The following is a 21,389-nucleotide window of genomic DNA, read 5'->3' as shown; positions in this document are numbered from 1 at the left end:
GGTAAGGTTTGGTTTCACTTATGCATATTTCTAAATGAACCAAAATACGTAATAGTTGAGTTGGCTACTCCTCATAGGTCACTTTGGTGTTCAACTTCATAAATTAAAGTGCCACTTTCGATTTGCAAAATGGAACAACAACTTCGCAGGGTGATCTTGGCTCTGGTCCTAATATACTACATCGTTTGCATTAGTCATTTTTGGCAAAAGATACATTTCGAAAACAAGTTGTGGCTGATGCACTGTTGTTGCCGAATACGCATTGCATGTCACTTTATGAAGAAGAGGTGCACTCTTCCTATGAATGAGTACCTGCTCTTTAGCCACACATACTCTTGAAGATCAGGTTACTTTCTCACCACCAGAACAGAGAACCAAAGTTCAGCAGATGGTGCAGATCAAGACCACCTCCTTTTTGGTTGTCTCAGACCGATTAATTTGGCGCAGACCTGAATGTGATTGTTGAACAAACCGAAAAAAGGGGTCAAACAAACTGCGGTTCGATTGAAAAGCCCTAAATACTGTTGGTGGGAAAATGCCTTTAGAACACTGGGTCACTATGATGTCCCTCTTTAAGTAAATCTGTGAAAGTCCAGTTATTGCAGGATTACACTACTCAGCCAACTTGAGAAATACAATGATTGTCACACCTCAAATTCAGGAGGAGTTATGGAGATCTTGCTTGGTTGTGGAAAACTGAATTTGCCAAAATTCTGGAGGGTTTTTTGTGAGTTTGGCCATCCAGTCTACAGGAGTTTGAAGGGCAACTATGTCTGCAGGAATATTGGGTGCCAACCTAAACAATGCATTGTTGTGGGTGTTGTGGGCTCTGGGTGCACTTCAGGAGTGTCTGGTTTGTTTACCTTGAGATGGACCATGCTGTTTGCTGATTATGTAGTTATGTTGGTTGGGATGAGAGTCATCACCTGGACTATGACCACCATCATGCAGTTTGCAGTAAGGAAGTGCTAAGTGGTTGGGATGAGAGTCATCACCTCCAAGTCTGATGCCATAATTCACTGTAGGAAAATGGTTGTTTGCCAACTTCATTTGGCAGCAATTTGCTGCCCTGAGAGGAAGTTCAGGTAACTTGAGGTCTAATATCAACTATAATATATGGGTATGATATCAAGGCAGGTGCTGACAGTAATGTGCATACCAATGTTCTGTGGTAAAAGGTTCCTACAAAAGATTTGTATACTCCCTGGTTGCTTACTGCTTGTTTGGTCCTTATGACATTAGCTGTTCAGCTCACTGTTGGAACACATGAATGAAAAAATGTCTCAATGCAGTTATTTCATAGTTTTCATTGTTTTGTGATGGATTTGTGTTGCAAAAAGGCTTTCCGTGGCTGAGGGCATCAAATGGACTGTGACTTTGTCCCCTATACCAAAATCGAACAGCCCAGCACCATACCCAGGAGGTCTGGGATAAAAACCATTCGTGGCTTTGTAATAAAATGTTGGCTTCTTGCTGCTGAAACAAAGAGCAGACAACAGCTTGGTAACATGAGGACAAGTGATATTTACAATGTTTGTCTATTTGTTTTTTTAAGGCTTTCCAATAGCTTGGCTGTGGACAGCGTCTCCTACTCTCTCCTTTTCTGTATGGATGGTTGTGAATGATTATGCTCTCTCTCTCTCTCTCTCTCTCTCTCTCTCTCTCTCTCTCTCTCTCTCTCTCTCTCTCTCTCTCTCTCTCTCTCTCTCTCTCTCTCTCTCTGTCTCTCTCTCTCTCTCTTTCTCTCTCTCCCTCTATCTGTATGTGTGAATGTGGTGAACGGGCACACTCAGCGGGATATTGGTCAGCAGCCTTCTTCAGAATCCGTCCATCTGGTGTTTGAGCTCGGAGGCATTGCTTTGTCCTGACAAAGCACTTTGCTACACACACATTCTGTCTCCTTTCTCTCTTGTACCAGTTGTCTCTACATCTGAAAACGCAGACAAATCTAATGGCAGTGAACTTGTAAACGACTTAACTAATAACCAACATCAAATCCTTTAGTTAAGCACAATGCTACTGGCAAAATGTGCAACCGGTCAAATCCATACATAGGAAAGGCTACCAACCTACTGAAAAAATGCACATATTTCACCAAACCCTCTTTTTTATTTTGTCAACCTACTGACCCAAAATACAACTGATCAATATGTTACAATACTGCTCTTTGTTGGTGATATGTAATGCGGGAAATTAACCTACAGGAGTACTGTAAAACCAATCAATGCCTGGCACCGCAACCTCTTATTAATGATACCTTATATATCAAAAGATTGCATGTGATACAGACTCACCAGCAAATTAATCAATAGATAATGTCAAAGCCTCTAAGCAGTGCTATACTTGGGAAATGATCCAGTTTGACATTATAATGCAACTAATCAATACATGGCACTGCAACCTCTTATTGATGACATTTAGTTTGGGAAATGTAATAACTGGCTACACAATAATGTGTCACGTATTATTGTTTATTATCTACTGAAACATCAATAAGAACTGAGGTCAAAGAAGATGCAAGTTTAGCATCTTGCGATTAGGATGTCAGAATATTTGAAAGCAGAAGATGTTTCAGTAGTTGAAATCATAAACATCAAATCACAAAAAAAATAGTACCTCCTGTTGAGCTGCTATTGTTGCAATTTTCAAAAGAAGAGGCAAACATCTGTTCATTGTTCCTCTTATGGCTGTTCAACGGCACCCTGAGAAGCATAGCAATGTTGAGAAAAGGCTGGCCAAGGCCAAGTACACCAAAAAACTAACTGCCTTGCTTCATTGCAAAATAGCTTGTAATATAATATTTAACAAGATCGATGTACAAAGGTGGGTTTTCACTCATGCTGGATGGCAATGTAAGTCAATTGGTTGATCTATAAATCACTACTTTGGTCTTAATTGAAATATCTTAACTACTATTTGAATTCCATGAAATATTATGCAGATATTCATGGCCACTGCTGGCTGAATTGTTTACAACTTTGATGATCATCATACCTTTCATAGTCTAACCAGCAAGTCAAAGTTTTCACATATCCAATTAAATATCTCAAGAACTACTCTATAGATTTAAACAAAATGTGGTACAGACTTTCATGGTTCCCAGACCATGGGTCCTACTGACTTTGTTGATTATTTGAGTTTATCACCACTATGAGGTACACATTTGTGGTTTTGAGTGAAATGTCTCAACAATTATCAGATGGATTACCATGTAATTTGGGCACAAACATTCATGCTCCCGTCACAACTTGTGATGCCTTAACTTAAACTAAAAAACTAAAAAAAACTAAAAAAAACTGACATTCCCATCAGCCTCAGCTGTATTTTGCTTTTAGTGAAAATTAGGAAATGCTTATATGATTTTGATGGTAAAAAAGCTCATGATACCATGATACAGAGATGTGAGCATGGCTCATAGAGCAACACAGCCAGTAAAATACAGATAAATCCAGCTTTATTGACATTCCCGCTTTAACCACATCAAATGTTATGTTTAATGCTTGTTCATACATATCTACTCACAATGCAATTTTTGACATTATTCAATTGTTAGTCTGCATTTGCACCAAGTATTTAGTTTGCTCTTGTTTACAAAATCCCCAAATATCCAGACGAGTGAAGCTGCCCCAGAAAAGAGACCCAACTTCTAAGACTTCCACCAATATACTAAAGACTCACTTTGTGCTGCTTCGTCTAAATGAACCTTCTGCCTTCTTGGACCCCTCACCTGTGCCCTGTCCACTCTGTGCTGGACACCACATAGATAGGAAAAAACGAATTAAAAATTATTCTGTCATTATTCTGCCTTGAAAATAGGGCCCATAGTCTTTTTCCAATCTAAGTCATTTGCATGCTTTATGTAATATATACAGTCCTATTAAATATAAACTGTGTAACATGTATGAAGGTGTGAAGAGTGATGCTCTTATTATTCTGTGAGAATGTATTAATGCAAATTTAATTAAATCCTGCAGTTAAGATTATAGTTTAGGAATCATGTAATATGGTGCATATGTGTGCTTATAAAGTAAGAAAGTCTGTCATCCAGAAATTCTGTTGAATAGCATTGTGTTGCAAAGAAAAAACAACACAGAAAAATCAAAGACAAATGATAAATAAGCATAAAAAGCTGCAGAGGCTGCAGGTTCGTAAATTGGACATTTGTTCAGAATTGGCAGAGGTTTGCAGTCTTTTGAATGCCTCCTTTTGCTTTATGAAGACAAATGGACTTCAATATGTACTGCTATCTGAAAATGTTCTGTGTACTACACAGCAGCAATCTGAGTGCCTTTCATTCTTAAAATTCAATTTTCTACATTAAAAAACTCCTGCGGTGTCTTGGAATGAACCAATCATCTGTTCCAGCACAACAAGCTAAATATATAAGACTGTGTTCTATTATTGCAGTGAAATTGGTTTTGAGCTGTTGTTTCACAATGTGGGCTTCACTTTATTTTACGGTACACTAATAAGACGTAACAAGCTATATTGTGTATCAAATGAAAGAAAAACTAGAAATAATATGTTCTTTATTAGACAGTAAACAAACACATACTCTGATTAGACAACCATAAATTAAAATTATGTTGTAATTAGAAACTCAATTTAATGCTGTGTTATACCCAAAATATATATATTTAGAAACTATTATACAAAATCATATTCTAATTAGAAACCAAACAGAAGATCTTGATTCACCATTTTTTTTAGATCACAGTCCAATTAGAAATCAAATACAATGTCATATAAAATCCAAAATATCTTACAAATAGACACTATTCTACCCTTCATATCGTGCATAATTGTGCTATAATTACACACCACATTTATTGCTACCAACATGGGCCTATGATGGCTTATTTAGACAACACAGGCTGTAATGTAGACGAATGTAAATGCCATATTATATCGGGTATAGTCTTTATAACAGTTAGACAAAACAGACAGCTCAGAGGACAATACATTAATTGACTTTATTTGACATAGTTTCACTTTCTTACAGGGTCATTTGTTGTACTTTAAACTAAAGTCAAACCACATCAGATCACTTCTAGTCGCTACTTCACATCTGGTCCCTCATAGCCTAAATGTCACATCAGACCATTTAATGCCATGTCACTATTTAACCCAGTAACATTAGGCTATGAAAGCTGCCAGGATGTTGAATCTTTATTTCTCACTATTAGACCCTTATTAAACTTTCTTCACGGGTATTTTGGAACATATTACAAAAGACTGTGAACTCAAGTGAAATCACATATCTGCTTTACGTTCTAAAAAATGTTGGTTATATTGACTTGGACAATTTAATATGTCACTCTCAGGATAATCCTGACAGTAAATGATATAAAACCAAACAGGCAGCAAACACATTCAGTATCTTAGCTTTGGTCTTAGTCAGTTTCAGTTAATTTTGCTTTCAATAGACTAACACCCATTAACTAGTAACTATCCAGTTCATTTTTAAGAAAAGCTTTTGTTTGTGAGAGCTGCCCATCAGCTGGTGGAAAGGTGTAGTTTGTCTGCCCTGGTTAGTTTGACTTCATCATCCTTATTCATTTCAAAGTGTTGTCAATGTGTCCTGACAAACAACAAAGTATATGATATTTGTTATTAATTTGATCCAAATTAACTTTCAATGTAAGCTTTTCATCAAACCAAACCTCTAGAAATGTAATAGCAGCTTTTACTTGCTCAATATGTTGTTCATTCACTTTTAAGGAGGTGTAGGATGAGATTTTATGCCATCTCCAGTAACAAATGACTTGTGTTTTTGCCCCTGACAGTTTGAATCCCCATTTACTTTTCCATTTTTCCACTTCAGCTACTGAAGCTTGCATTTTCTCATTGACATAAGATACATTGCAGAGCCCTATTATCTGCGTACAAAGACTTTTCTACACTTTGAGAGAAGATGTCATTGATCATTATGATTAATAACAACAGACTACCATACACACTGGAGTATTCTGCACCTACTCTTACTTGCTTTTTCCTGTCAAACAAAAAATCCATAACGCAATTATAAGCTCTACCACCAGTTCCCAATGACTTCAACGTATTAAGCAGCCTTTCTTTCCGGAGCATGTCATTTTCCTTTTACACATCAAAGAAATGATGTCCGTGTTGGTCTGTGCTTTTCTGATGTCTGATTTTAATCACAATACAGAAATCCATTGTAGTCAGAACCCTGAGGAATCCACACAAAGGAGTTTTACTTTCTAGGAAATAAGTTAATCTTTCTGTTACCATTCGTTTCATGAGTTTATATAAATGGGAAGCTGAGGCAATAGGTCTGTAGCTAGAAGGATCTGATGGGTCTTTCCCTGGTTCTAGAATGGGTGCTATTATTTCTTGTTTTCGCACTGAAGGGGGCCAGTATCACAAAAACAGTCTTAATACTATGCCCAGTATATTATATATCATGTGTGCCAACATTTTATAACATACACCATCTTTTCCGGGAGTGGTCTCAAGCACAAATATATTGAAAGTCTCCATTGTTCATCACTCATAATTTCTTCTGATCCCCCGCATTCTTCTGATCATGCCCCATCTGCTTCACCTCCGGTTCTTCTACAATATTCCCTCCAAAATGTGCGTTTTGATGTCCTCATTATTCTCCTTATTGACTAAATACTTTATAACTGGCTTTTATTGCTTTGTTACAGTTGCTATTCCACCAGGGTACATTTTTAGTACGTCCAGCTCCCTGGACCCTTGGGGTTTTATCTTTCCACAGCAGACTGAATTATTTCATTAACTAGTTCACCGTTGAATAAGTTTACATCCATCCAGTTCTCCTCTCTAAGTTTCATACACCTGTTTGTGCTGACCTCTTGGAAAGCAGCCCAACTAGCATTTCCCAATTTCCATCTGGGAATTTTCTTTCCCTTGACATAATAAATCTTTATGCCAACTACTGTAGTATGATTTAGTACACTCCACGTGCTTACACCTGCTTATGCATTAGATACAAATGTCAGGTCGGGTGCTGCTTCTGTTTTGCACATTATTATATTATGTTCCTTCCTCATTCTTAATACACACTAAACAGTGGTCATTTATAAATTCTTCAACAACTAAACAATTTGTTTCTGTGTTATTGCTCCCTGATAATGAATTAGGCAAATTGAAATCCCCACACAATGTTACACTATCTTGCACTGCTCCCTCCCAACGTCCAATATATCTTGACTTAGTTTCCCACCTGGATTATAACAGTTAATTATGTCTAAATTACCTTTGTCAGTCCATAATTTAATCACAATTGATTCATGATCTGTGCTTATATGTAATTCATTGCATTGAATGAATGTTGCAACTCCTCCTCCTTTACCAGACTCCCTTTCTCTTCTAACTGCAGCATATCCCTTTATAACTAAACCCAACTGTGGTTTTAAATATGTCTGCTGTATACAAATTACATTATGGTTTCTCTCCCAAATTATACTCTTTAAACTCTTGGCCATTTGCAATTAAGCTTCTTGCATTCCACTGAAGCAGAATTAACGCTGTTAAGAGAATCCAGCCCGTGTCTGGGAGGATTGGGTATCTTCATTAAGAATGTCTTTAACTGTTTCCCAGTGCAGCCCTTTCATGTCAAGATACTTCTCAGCTGATATGACAATTATTTGATCTGATCATTTTGGCTTCTTGTCTGTGCCGAACAGTTGACTATGTCTTTGCTCCTACTGTTATTCTTGCCTCCTGAAACCATCTTTACCACATCTGCATAGCTGATACCCCAGAAAACCTTGATTTGCAACATTTCAGCTTTGCCCCCTCTGCACACTCGCCATACTCATGGTCTTCAACACATCTGCGGTACTACAGCTTTTCTTTCTCTTGCACACTGCTGCTATGTGTCTAAATCTCAGACACTTGAAACATCTGAGTGGTATGGGGAACATAAAGCCTCACATCATAACGTATTTCCACTAAAGATCGTTTTAGGGAGTCTTTCTTCAGCAAAGCTGATCAGAACCCCGAGACTATCACATTTAATCACACTTCTGTTTGCCTACAGGCTTTTGACCTCACTTACATTTGTTACACTTCCTTTCCCATCATCTGTTAATACATTCACTGGAATCCCTGTGACAACTCCCCTGACCAATTTTCTTTCACTAGTCAGAGAACATTGTACTTCCTGCCATTTATTTTATTCATTCTTACTGCTCCCTCATGTTGTCATTGAGCCTTACATTTAATCAGCAGTGATCCAATTCTCAATATTTTAACACTTCTTACCTTGCTGATTTCCTTATTTATAGATGTATGTAGCTTTATTGGATTCCAGTTTTCGAAAGAAGCCCTTCTTGCACACGTTTAACTATTACCTTTTTTTTTTTTTAACTATAGTGGCTCACCCATAGCAATCACTATCATCCGATTTATTCTTTTCCTTTTGAAATTTTCAAATATACATAACAAATTAATTTTTTTATAAACTTTATAAATAAACTCACACAAAAACGAGACAGATACTTAACTAGAGCAGCTCAAAATGGCACAATAACCCAACTTGAAGCAGTCCAAAAAGGAGACGCAGCTATAACTATATCTTATTCTTCCTAACTTCCACCACCTACTTCCATCTCTCCTCAGTCACTTCCTGATCCGTCACTTTCCTCTACCATCTTCCATTCAGTCTGGTGTTGCCAACCGCCTCTCTGCTTCAGCTCTCTTGGTGAAATATGCGTACTCTCACAATACGGGGGCTGTCTCCACTTAAATATACAATATAATAATAGTGTCTAAGTATTGTATATTTACAGTCTAATAAGGAATTATATGCGATTTTCAATTACAGCTTAATTTAGGTATATGGCATCTAGATTACAACTGTGTTTGTTAACTGTCTAATAAACAACATATCATTTCTAGTTTTTGTCTAATTTGATACAAAGTTCAGCTTATTACATCTTAGTGCACCAATGTATTGATTTCTGATTAGACCTCTGACTTTTATTTTAGTTACTTATTTTATTTTATTTTATTTTGTGATATATGTGACGTTCTATACATAATGTGCTGTAAATGCTCAGTCTGGAAATAGTATTTTTTCATGGAATCCTTTCAATGTAATGCCAGATTTTGATTAATAAAGTTGGGAAAAAAAAAAAATTTAAGTGCACCATAAAATAAAGTGTGACTAAAATGGGTTTCATTCTGGCTTTGTAACAACAGAATGTGTTGTTGGTAAAGAATTAAAGGTCAAGCTATTCAATCCTCACACACACACAAACACACACACACAAACACACACACACACACACACACACACACACACACACACACACACACACACACACACACACACACGCACACACACAGACACACACACACACACGCACACACAACCACACGACTCAAAATCACATCATCTCATACGTTGTAGACTGAAATGTAATAAATCATCTTCTCTCTACAGGAGCTGGAGGTTGGTCTCCTCACACCTCAGACAGGTATCAGTGGTTGGAGGTCGACCTGGGTGAGCGGACCAAGATTACCGCTGTCGCTACGCAGGGTCGTTACGGCAGCTCCGATTGGCTGACGTCCTACCTGCTGATGTTCAGCGACCCGGGACACAACTGGAAACAGTACAGGCAGGAGGACAGTATAGGGGTGAGTCCATACTGGGTTAAACTGTATAAAAACTTTATTTTAATCACAAAAAAACAACAAAACAGCAGCAGCAGGAAGATGGTTCACTGATGAGCGTATATAAGGATTAATGTCTGAACATTTGAACATTTGAACATATACATGTATATTGGAGTTGTCAAAGTACAATATACAGTACCACAACAGTGCAATTAAAGCAGTGTAGACATGAAGCCAATGTAAATATAACCATGACTTGCCTGGAAAAAGTTTTTTAAAAAGGCTCTACTACTATGTGTTAGAACAGTATCACCTTATTTACTGCCACACAAGTGCACAAACAGTAGGTATAAGGTAATGAACATCCATCAGGGTAATTACTAACTCATTTCCGAGCACCACTACAGTCATATTTACAGTGGACATGGTGTTTAGCCGATCTGGCCTGCAGGGATCCGTCCAACCTGCAGAGATAATCTCAGTCATCAGGAGCCTTTGACTTTTCATTAATAATGGATGAACCAATGAAAGAGCGCTGCTGACTGTGCGGACCTGTTGCCAGAACACTTAAGCTGCTGTTGATGGGCGCAGAACAGGACAGAGAGGCAGCCGAGCGTCATCACTTTCCTGGCTGAGACCATGCGGTGCAGTCTGCAGCACGGCTGGAAAGTAAAATCAATGAAGGAAAAGACCGTGTGTGTCTGCCCGATGAAAATTCAGCAGTGTTGTGCAGTGCTTTTACTTCACAATGTTCCATTTTCTTTATATTTTTTAAAAATGTCAAGATTACCTTTGATGGTGTATCCCTTTTATTGTTAGAATGGAGTGGAAAATAATAAGAAAAACAGGACAACTAATGGATGCCATGTTTGTATGATGCTGGAAGCTCTTTTTTAAGAGACAAACATCAGAGACAAACATATGCATCATGCCACGAAGACCTTTTTTCACAAAAAGCTACTGACTGTGAGTTATGGGGATTCACAATTTTCTGTCAACATTAGAGGAACTTTTGTAATTTCACATGAGAGCTTTCTGCGTTCATGCTTTTGTTACTGGTTTGAAGTGGACAGGACTCAGCTGGATAAAAGATGATGTTAAATGTGCCTCCTCACACAAATCAGGATTTAGACATATCTGATGAAAGAAAAGGAGGTTGTTTGCTTATGTTGCCAGATAACTTTCAATCAAGGCTGATCAACCTACCCACACAGTTCTGATGGTGCGGGTCAGTTAAGTTTTTAGCGTTAAACTCTTAATGAATAATAATTAAGGATCGACTTGTGCCTGATCAGTAGTAGTTCGGCATTCTTGGTGTTGATCTTTGTTGTTCACCTTGGCTCTTTTCCCAACTCCACACAGCTAGCTAATCACTATGTGAAGACTTCACATAGTGATTTTTGTCGTCGGCGGGCCTGTGTGAAGTGCATGGCAATATCAAGTTGTCAGTTTCAGAAATTTGCAGAAATGGTCGGACATAGCCCCCTAAACTCAATGTCAAAAATGTGTGTCTTGGCAAGCAGTTCAGACGGAGTATCAACCTAGCTTTAGGGGCTTTAATTCTGCTCATATTGTGTGTTATATGCACCAAATAGCAAAACTTTTTGTGAAAATATCATAATTGCTTGTCATCTGTATGGTGTTAATATTAAGATAGCCATATTTATTTTGACTGGACTGATATTGAATCCTGATGTTGGTTTGACAATTCAAACCAGAGTTGGCACACAACAAGTGTGTTAAACATAGTGTGATATTACTTTTATAATGATAAAATGTACATCCTGTCATGCTACTGCAGTGACCTCACTGTAGCTGGAAAAGCTGTCTACAATTTTTGCTGTAGTTGAAACATCATTTCAATTAACTCTGACACCCAAGATACAGACATTTCTGGTTTCCAGCTTTAGCAATCTTAGTACCAAATGATGTATCACAGGATGGGTCAAATATGTGCTGACAGGTTTTCATTCTCACCAGATGCTGCATCTGGTGATTTCGTGCGCCTCCTTACTGGTCACAAATTGGACACTGTTCACAGTGGCAGGTGTAGATGTAGTTAAGTCTGGTAAGAAATGCAACTAATGCCAAAAACTGTGCAAGTGTCTGTAGGACTGATAAATGAAGAGATCAGTCAGAGGAAAACACAGGCAGTGAACACCTTCCTTCAGTGTTCTCCCATCTCATAAGAGCTGTCCCACAGTGGTGGTGGTATACAGCCACTGGAGTACAAAGTAGTTTTGATCCTGTCATCACAGTGAGCCAGTTCAAAATATAAATTATATTGGTATATGTTAGTCTGTTAACTGCATGCTCCATATGAATCCAATACCAAATCAAATAGTGCTGCAGACGTAAAAAACAAAAAAAACATGCCATATTTTCCACTTTGAGTGTGGTCACTCATGCAGAGTAGGCCTACAGCAACATTTGTTACAGTACTGCAGAGAGGAGAGTTTCATTAGAAGTGCATGCAAAGCAATTTCCTCATATGGAGGGAATCCAGCTAATCTCAGCACTGAGGATCTTCTCTGAGAGTGCCAAGAAGAGCTTCTCGCAGCTTCCCCCAGCTTTAAACATGTTGATCTGACACTCTACATAAACTGTAGTCACATTTCAAAGTGTTTCTGAATTTCGGTGTACTAGTCAGTCAGGCTTAGAGTCTGTCAGACTAGAAAATTGATGGTAGAGCTGTTGGATCAACTACGACATATATATACTGAGCTTCTGCTTTGGGCTTGAAGAAACAGAGGGAAGTTTTTCTTCTTGTATTTTTCTTCCTATCTCTCTCTGTTTTAAACTTTAAGAGGAACTACTAAAAAGAGGAATAATATACAGTCTGTCTATAACTGGCATAAAGAAACTGACAGGGAATTTGACAGACTTTTAAATAAAGGCGCTCATGAGTGGAGGATGAGATGCACACTGATATAAACACAGGGACTTCTCACCTGCTGTTGTTAACATATGTTTACCATTGCATGTAGGCAACATCAAACCTCTTCTCATGTATTAATGATAGTAATTAACAGTGGGAACACCTGAAATTTAGCATATGTTAATTGGCACTGTGTGTACACATTTTTCCTGTTGCTCCTTCTCTGTTTCATAAAGAGTTTGATAGACTTGTCTTTGCCAACATACAGTATACATACATAGTACACTATATACACTTTAGTAATATGATGCTGTCTGAGTATTGCTGTTTCATGTGTGTTAAATGTGTCCAGCAGTGACTTGAATTAGTTAGTTTTAGCTGAAAGTCTTTAATCCAAATAGAGAGAATCTAGATTAAGAAGATACAACATAGACACTTTTATGTTACCTACACTCCTTTCTTCTTCAGACATGTCCCTCTTCATCATGTGAAGAGATTGTACTCCACTGCCTTGTGATTACAGAGAAATTAATACGTTAATTATGTGTAAGCTTTTATTCAGCAGTGGGGGAGCCAGTTAACCTGCATGTCAACTTCAAGGGAGGGATGTAATTAGGAGAGATGGCCAGATGGAAGAGATCCATCAGGCAGTCGGCCCGGAGTCAGAAATAGGGGCAGTTCACTGTTCATATTCCATATCTGGCAGAGAGATCATGAAAATATGAACCTTCAATATCCATATTTTTAAAAAATGCCAGCACAGCAAAGTGGTTTTGGGTTGTAAGTGAGCAGGCCGATAAATAGTGGTGGCAGATGCTGCAAATGATGCATGTCAAATTCGTAGTGCAGATGATTTTTTTCTCAATTAATCATTTGAATTAAATGTTAGAACATAATGAGAAAATCCTTATGATAATTTCCTAGATCCCTGTAAGATGTCATCAAATGTATCATAATTGTTTTGTCCCAGAGATTTTCAGTTATGGCGATATAAAACAGAGAAAGACAGCAGCTCCTCATTATTGACCCTAATCCTGAGCTGGAACTAAGAAATATGTTGGTATTTTTGTAAGAAAAATGATAGAAATGCTAACTTAATTATCAAGATAGCTGCCAGGTATTTTTTATGATATCCAGTTCTACAAATATGTAACAGAAGATTGATTATTCACTGGTTTGAAGGTGAAAACAGGAGGAAGAAAAATAAATAAAATCACTTTTTTGTGTGTGTGTTTAAATGTAAAATGTAGTTAGTCACTTTACATGGTTCCACAATAACTCTTTCCCGATTGCCTGGGGCAAGTTAAATGCCACATCGAGCTAGTAAATCTAGCAACATGCCTGGGCAAGTGGTGAAAAAAACATTTAAAAAATAATCATATATAAAATGTTTCAATCATTTTTATCAATCATGTTCTCGTTGTCTGACACACAGCGTAGCCCCCTCCTCCTTGTACGAATTGGAGAATACAGGCATGCGCCGTTCGCCCATCAAGAATTGAGTAGTCTAATAGTGTTATGTATGAAACAAACATCCCTCAGGATTATTTGAGCACTGTCAAATATAGAGGAATCAGTGGAGCATGAAATTTTTCACTGCCATAAATACTCCTGAGAACGAGAAAGATTAAAGAGGGCCATCGGTTTAGGGAGTCAGATCCACTCTTTGGAAGAAACTGGGCTTCTCAAAAGAATTTAGCGTTCAGTGAAATATCACGGATTGGTTTCACCATTTTCATTATGCAAGAATGTTTCGTTATACATGTTCTGTTTCATTTACTTGAATAAAGATTAAACATGACAATTAACTTTAGTCTTTGTTATTTGATGGTCGCTAATAAATAAAACAACTTGTATATGGGGGGGAACTAAAAACTGACTTTTAGCGAGCAGATTTCTGACCCATGTGAAAAAGAACATTAACGTTAAATCTTGATTCAACGTGTTCTGATAGAATTTGTGTGTTTTCAGTCTTTTCCAGGTAACAGTAATGCAGACAGCGTGGTTCAGTACAAGCTGCAGCAGCCAGCGATCGCTCGTTTCCTCCGCCTCATTCCTCTGGACTGGAATCCCAGCGGGCGGATCGGACTCCGACTGGAGACCTACGGATGTCCCTACAGTAAGTCCTGTCTTCTTCACCAGCTTGACTGTGCACTTAAGCTGCTCTGGTTATTGGAAACAAATTCACTTTATGGTAAGATTTGTAGAAAAGTGGATGAAGCATTCTTAGAGGAACATTTACTCCAATAATCTAGTTTACAAAATCAAATATGAGCATCAGATGAATTAGTCAAGTAATAAAATGAAGTGTACAGGAGGGAACAGCTGAATTAATGCAGTAAGAAGGATGTTTTCAGGGAAACACTACAAGTTATTACATGAGAGTTATGGGATTAGTGATATAATACAAGTTTGTAATGTTTCTGTGCAGCAAAGAAACACATTTTTTTGACATTATGCTATCTGCATTTAACTTTAAAGAACCCCTCCAGGTTTATTTAAGGAATATAAAGAATACTCTGCCAATATCACAAAGAAGTTAAATTATCTCATTAAAATCCTAAAAATGCCATTTACTCCTTTTTCCCTTATTAAAAATCCAGAATCTATGAATATGCTAATGTCACTTACATCAAAAGTTCAACTAGTAGACACAAGATGTTTCCTTCTTCACTAACAAGTCCATTTTCACTATATGTGCACTGGAGGCTTCAAGTTTCCATATTACACTTGTGTGAGTTGCATGTTGGACCAGGACTGGCTCCAAACTAGTTGGGATGTCACAAATCTTGCTTGTTGGTACGCGCCTTAATCTCAGATTATAGGCTGGTTGTATATTATATATATAAATATTGAACAGCTATATAGCAGAATTTCATACAAAAACATTGTTTTGTTTTATAATAGCTACTAAATTGAAGATATCCTATAGTGTTGATGCTGTGAGGCTGGATTGTATGTGTGCATGTGTGTGTATTTGTGTCCAGGACTTTATCTTGTGGTTTCCAGATAGTTTTCACCACCACTCTAAGTATGATGTACTGTATCCCCTGAATACTTTTTATAATGTCTTTTTAACATCCTCTGCTACCTTATTATTTGAAGTACTGGACACCATGTAGTGTTATCGCTTTACTTTGTATATATCTTTGTACATCATTAACATATCACCCATCACACCTTTTCTTATTGGTTTAATTTTATCCTGTGTTTTTCATTTTTTTAATAACACAACACGCACACCAAGTGACACAAAGGCTTACCACCAGCTGTATCTCCTGCTGTATTTTTTTTCTCACCTCTTTTATCAACAGTGACAACAACCATGTTTCACATTTCCCCGTAGCTCGCAAACATATTGTGTTAACAGTTTAATTGGTTCTGTTTCCATTTAGGATATTTCACAACAGATTTGCAGTATCAAATTTGCCATCAGCACAGTGAAAATAAACATATTGCACTGTTGCACTTTTAAAAATAGATGTTTATCTCATTCACCTTATGTTTTTCACAGTACGTTCTTAATATCACAGCTGACTCCCACTGCAAAAAAATAATAGTTTCTCACTTGTGTCAACCCACCCTTTGCTTTTAAAATGAAAATAAGCACATGTCACACCTTTGGCTGTCACAGCTTCTTTCTTTTTTTTTTTTTTTTTTTTAAACTTTAGACATATAAATATATGCTGTCACTTTAAATTGCTGAGTAAAGATTAAAGGTCTTTCATATAGAGTGTGTCACAAATAAATCATTTAAAAATAGAGCTGACACTAGTAACTTTCATGTCAACAAAGTTTCACTCCACAAAACAGACCAAATGGCAGTGAACACATGTTGGTAGATGCATTTGACATACAATTTATGACCATTATGGCACATAGATGTGTCAGTGGACAGGGCAGATTGTAAAAGGCCTGTTGGTCTGATTAAATGATTGTAGTCTATGGAAATAAAATCCACAGAGATTAGCCTATATTGGCTGTAGGTTAAATGCACAGTGCCAGCAAAGGTGCAGCTTCACGTTCATGTAAGCATCTGCTTGTCAGTTTTAAAGAGGGGGCTAAATTTTTGTTCGGGTGGGCGGGTAGATTTAGTCTACAGGACAGTATTTGTCTATGGCTGCTGTTGGGCTCTGTTTTCCTGTTTATTGTTTTGTCCTCATTGGTATTTATGTGGAAAAAACTGTACCTAACACTACACTAACATTCTGAAATGGTGTGCGTGTGTGTTTCAGTGTGTGAGGTTTGATGTTCATTTGGGAGTTAACCCTAACCCTAACCCTAACCCTAACCCTAACCCTAACCCTAACCCTAACCCTCATCTCACCTCAACTCAACCCAAACTTGAGAGCAATGGTGCTACGTTTTTTTTATCAAATGTGCCTAACAGATTCAGTTTCAGAACTCCCTGAGAGGTTTCTCTTCACTGTCTGATGCACACAGACGCTGCTAAAAGAAAACACAAACAAACAAAATTAGCCTACATGAACTTAACAACTCTGAAACATGGGTTATTTGTTGTGCTACTCTGAAGACTACCTTCCTCCACAGTGAAAGATGATTAACAGTGACACTTGAGTACATGTTTACCTGGTCAGGTGAAAACATGTTCATAATAAAATGCTGTCTTGGTAAAAGTATTGCTTTAAATGCTTAATTTCTGTTTGACAGTAAATGTAACATCTTCCCTGACTGCTATGTCTCCCTGTTTTCTTTTTCAGCCTCTGATGTGGTGAGTTTGGACGGCGGCAGCAGCAGCAGTCTGGTGTACAGATTGAGTCCCGGACCGAAGATGTCCAGAGAGGTCGTCTCTCTGAAGTTTAAAACCCTGAGGAATTGTGGGACACTGATGCACGCAGAGGGACAGGCAGGACTCAGCCTCAGTCTGGAGCTGGAGAGAGGAAAGCTTCTGCTGCTGCTCAGACAAGGTACAGTACAACTCACCACTGATTGATATCTACTGGCAGATACTGACTGCTACTGAGAAATCTGATACATTTGAGCAGCTACATGATCTGCAAAAAGGTTAAAAGGTAACTCGAAAAGTGCAGAACACTTTTTATAAGCTTTTATACACTTTTTTTCCTCTGTAAATCACTTTATGGTTGTGTTGGTACAGAACATTTGTATAAAGGTTGAGGACAATATAAACCTCTCTGAAATAACTTTAGGTCAATTTAGGTTGGGTGAGATGGTCCACAGGAACGCTGCCACCTGATTGGTTTAAATCTTGGCTCACGCTCTGCTGCTGCATCTTTTTCTAGTTACTGCCATGATGGATGGTACCTGTTCACTGTAGCATGTGTTAGGGCTGGACTCTGCAAGACTTGATGCATGGTGTACAGTTACAGTTGTGTGTGTGTGTGTGTGTGTGTGTGTGTGTGTGTGTGTGTGTGTGTGTGTGTGTGTGTGTGTGTGTGTGTGTGTGTGTGTGTGTGTGTGTGTGTGTGTGTGTGTGTGTGTGTGCGTGTGTGTGTGCGTGTGTGTGTGTGTGTGTTTGTGTGTAAATGTGTGCATGAGTGTGTTTGTGCGTGCATGTGTTAAACCAGGGGTTGTCATGCTTCCATGCTGAATCATCACCATATGGCTCACCTCTCATCAAGAATCCCATCTGGCTGCTGACATACTTTCTACATCCATCCATTCAATCATCCATCCATCCATTCATCCCCTCTTTATTCCGCTCAACCACTTTTTTTCTTGATCTCTAATTCTCCTCCATTCTTTCTCACCCCATTTTCATCTATTGAAACACTTTCTATCCTTTTTCTTCCTCGTGTTTCTTTCCACAGCTCCTCTCTGTCACCTGTTTCTCGGGCTCTCAGCCCCATTTCCCTTCGCTTCCCTTTATTCTACTCTCCTCTGTACTTTCCTCTGTCTATTATGGAAGCGCTAAGTCCCCTAAAGAGGGCAATACATTAAATAGAGAGTGAAGAATGTGTCACTGTAAAGAAAGTTTCCTACACACTATGTCACATTAAATGCTACATCACCTTGAAGTCAGTGTAGGACTTTAAAGAAAAAGAGAGAAACTGTCTCTCCTTAAACTAAATCTGTGCCATTTTATAGGAAGACAGCTCCCCTTTAAAGACTGTCTCACCATAAAGAGACACTTCAGCTCAGCGAGAGGAAATTAAAGCCATCCATTGAAATGAGAAGAGAGATTGGGAGCAGCTTCCGCTTCTGCTGCGACAGACTAACTCTGAAAACAATAAGCAGTCTTTTCTTTTCTTTCATCTTTGCCTGCTTCTGTCCCACCCTGAACTCTGTTATGTTTTCCTCATTTTCTCAATTATTGTTGTTTGTCTTGGTTTGTCTCCTGAGATCTTCAATTCCTTTATTTGTCACATCAGAAGAGACCATTTGCAGTTTTTCCAGCTATAAACTTTCATCTTTCCATTTTTTTCTTGACACTGATGTATATTTTGGTCTTTTGGATATGCTTTTGTAATTCTTGAGCCCTTTTCTTCAGTTGGATGCCCTTCATCTGTCTGCGTCTCATTATATCTGTCTCTACCTTCTCCTGCATTTTCTTCCTCTCTATTTTACCTCCTCCTCTCTACAGTCTACACTGACTTTTTAGGTTACAGATTGTGTAATGTACATCATATGCCGTGTGCATTGACCCTGAGCTCATGCACAGTCTGCTCTGCTGTAACAACACTTACATATCCAGGTCTGACCTCAAGCTTTATGAGGCAACTCTGAGAAACAGTAATGCAGTGCAGGATAACAGAGGAACCGGAGCACTAGATGGAAACCTTAGAAATTGTTTTTAGTTATTGCTAAACTAAACTGCTTAGGTGAATTTAAGTTGAGTTTGGTCAGACTTAGTTCAACATCTATACTTTAGCCTATGAACATTTTTGAAGGGCCCTAGAGTCTCAGAATAAGGGCCTTTCAAAGGATTTTCTTGTTTTTCTCCATTTGTTTTAGTTTTGTGTCCGCACACCAAACCTAAATCTAGATCATCCTTAGTTCATTCTTTGTTCTGTAGTTTACAGAAGCTCCTAACAGCTGGAATAAACATGCCACTTAATTAAGATTCCTAAACTATTGTGTTTCCTCTCTGCTCTACCTCCATAAAAACAGCACTTGTATCTTTGTTGGATCATAATTCAGCACAGTCGTTTCCTGTCAATTAAGTCACTTTGAGAAACTAACATGCCAAGGGTTGGTTAGTCTTACTCCAGCCCAACATGAAGGCAGAGGGGTTCTGAGTATTACTGATTTTAGATTTCTGTTTATTAGTCAATACGCAAATTTTTAGGGCATCTACAACAATGCCTAAGGATAGAAAATAAAGGACATTTTTCCTGCCGTACACTTTTTTATAATCTTTGCTGTTTCTTGATATGCAGGACAGTTCTCTTATGCCATCTGATAATTATTCAAAGGAAACAATCTGAAAAGTTTGGAGAGAAAAATTACTCTTGGGTATAGAGGTGTAGTGAAACTGGTGTTGAGGGTATGTAAGTAGACATTGTTTCATTTGAAGGGCCCACAAGCTGAAAAAAGATGGGAACCACTGGTCTGGAACTTCTGGGCCATTTGGAAATCATACATCTAAATCAATTCAACATGCCATGCCAGATATTTAAACTCAGTACCTGAAACAACCCTCAAGAAGCCTTGAAGTGTCTGACTCTGATGTCTAAAACCTCCTTCAGTGCACCCACAACATTATGAAACACACACATCATTTTAAAGGATCCATAAAAATCTTGAACAAGCAGAATCTTCTCAATAACCTCCACAAATACTGACAGCAGAGTATTCAGACCATTTTCACAGTATCTCATAACGACAAGCTAAAAATCTACATATATTTGAAAAGTTACCTCATCTCTCCTTCTTTGTGAAGGCAGAGAGAGAAGGCAGGGCAAGGTCAACTTTATATAACACATTGAAAAAACAAAACAGAACAAAAACATGCATATAAAGCATGTACATCCACAGATGAATGTAGGCAACCAAGTAGCACAATCCAACACTTTAAACACAATAAAATGAATCAAAAGCATAGGAAAACAGGAAATTTGGTTTGATTTTAAATACTGTTAATGTTGGAGCAAATTTAACACAACCTAACAAGGTATTTCTATAGCTGGGACCACAGAAAACTAAATCTGCTTTACCGCGTGAACAACTACAAGGCCTGATCCAGAAGATTTCGTATTGAATGATATCATATCTTTATAGACAATCAGTAAATATTTAAATATTTGCTTGTACAAAATGTTTTGGCTATAGGCATCAGTATGTGACTTTGTGAAATAATTTAGAGTTTAAACATTATGTTTGGAGTTGATTACAATGACAGAAGTTCCTGATAAGAGCTGTTATCTTCCTGTGTAATCACATTTATAGTCACACTGAACAGCTGCAGTGGAAATTGCAGACTAGATATGATACAGGGTTACTTTGGAGTAAAAAAAAAAATCTCAAAAAAACTCTCCAAATGTTCAGCAGAGGCTGCAAGAATGAAGTAAACAACATCCAGTTTGACCCTCCTGGACATTAATAAAAAATGTAGCCATTTGCAGTTTTTATCCGTTATCTGAAGATTTTGCTGAGCATGCTCGCTCTTGTTAAGTACTACTTTGTCTCGCACAGCTTCACATGTACGTATTCACTGTATTCAAAAGTCCCAGGCTTCTGCAGAGCTCTTTGTAATAACATGACTGACTTATCTTGAAAACAAATCGCTGCATTGAATTTTTCTGCTCCAAAGATGAACAATGTTTTGATTGTTGAGCCTCCGTGACCTTTCTTTTTCTGCCAATATCACACTAATCTTTAAATATTTCATATGTGTTGACCCGTGACATATTTTTGCACATTCATGCTTCCAGCAAGAAGTAACCTATTGATTTTTGGTGACCCGTAACATTTCATATAA

At 37.9% G+C, this 21,389-nt stretch overlaps 1 protein-coding gene across 1 annotated transcript in view; it reads left to right on the top strand.

Annotated features, from left to right (window-relative positions):
• Window positions 1-21,389, top strand: part of LOC133990188 (contactin-associated protein-like 4) — a 90,183-nt gene that overhangs the window by 10,785 nt on the left and 58,009 nt on the right. Inside the window, exons 3-5 of the mRNA XM_062428396.1 lie at window positions 9,437-9,630; window positions 14,459-14,606; window positions 17,209-17,415. Coding sequence (XP_062284380.1) covers window positions 9,574-9,630; window positions 14,459-14,606; window positions 17,209-17,415 — 412 coding nt within the window. The 5' untranslated portion in view covers window positions 9,437-9,573. The remainder of the gene's footprint in view (window positions 1-9,436; window positions 9,631-14,458; window positions 14,607-17,208; window positions 17,416-21,389) is intronic.

The sequence above is a fragment of the Scomber scombrus genome, chromosome 11 (genome assembly GCF_963691925.1).
Source record: "Scomber scombrus chromosome 11, fScoSco1.1, whole genome shotgun sequence".
NCBI classification, from domain to species: domain Eukaryota; kingdom Metazoa; phylum Chordata; class Actinopteri; order Scombriformes; family Scombridae; genus Scomber; species Scomber scombrus.
The sequence above is the reverse complement of the archived record's forward strand: the minus strand, read 5'-3'. Positions and strand labels throughout refer to the sequence as shown.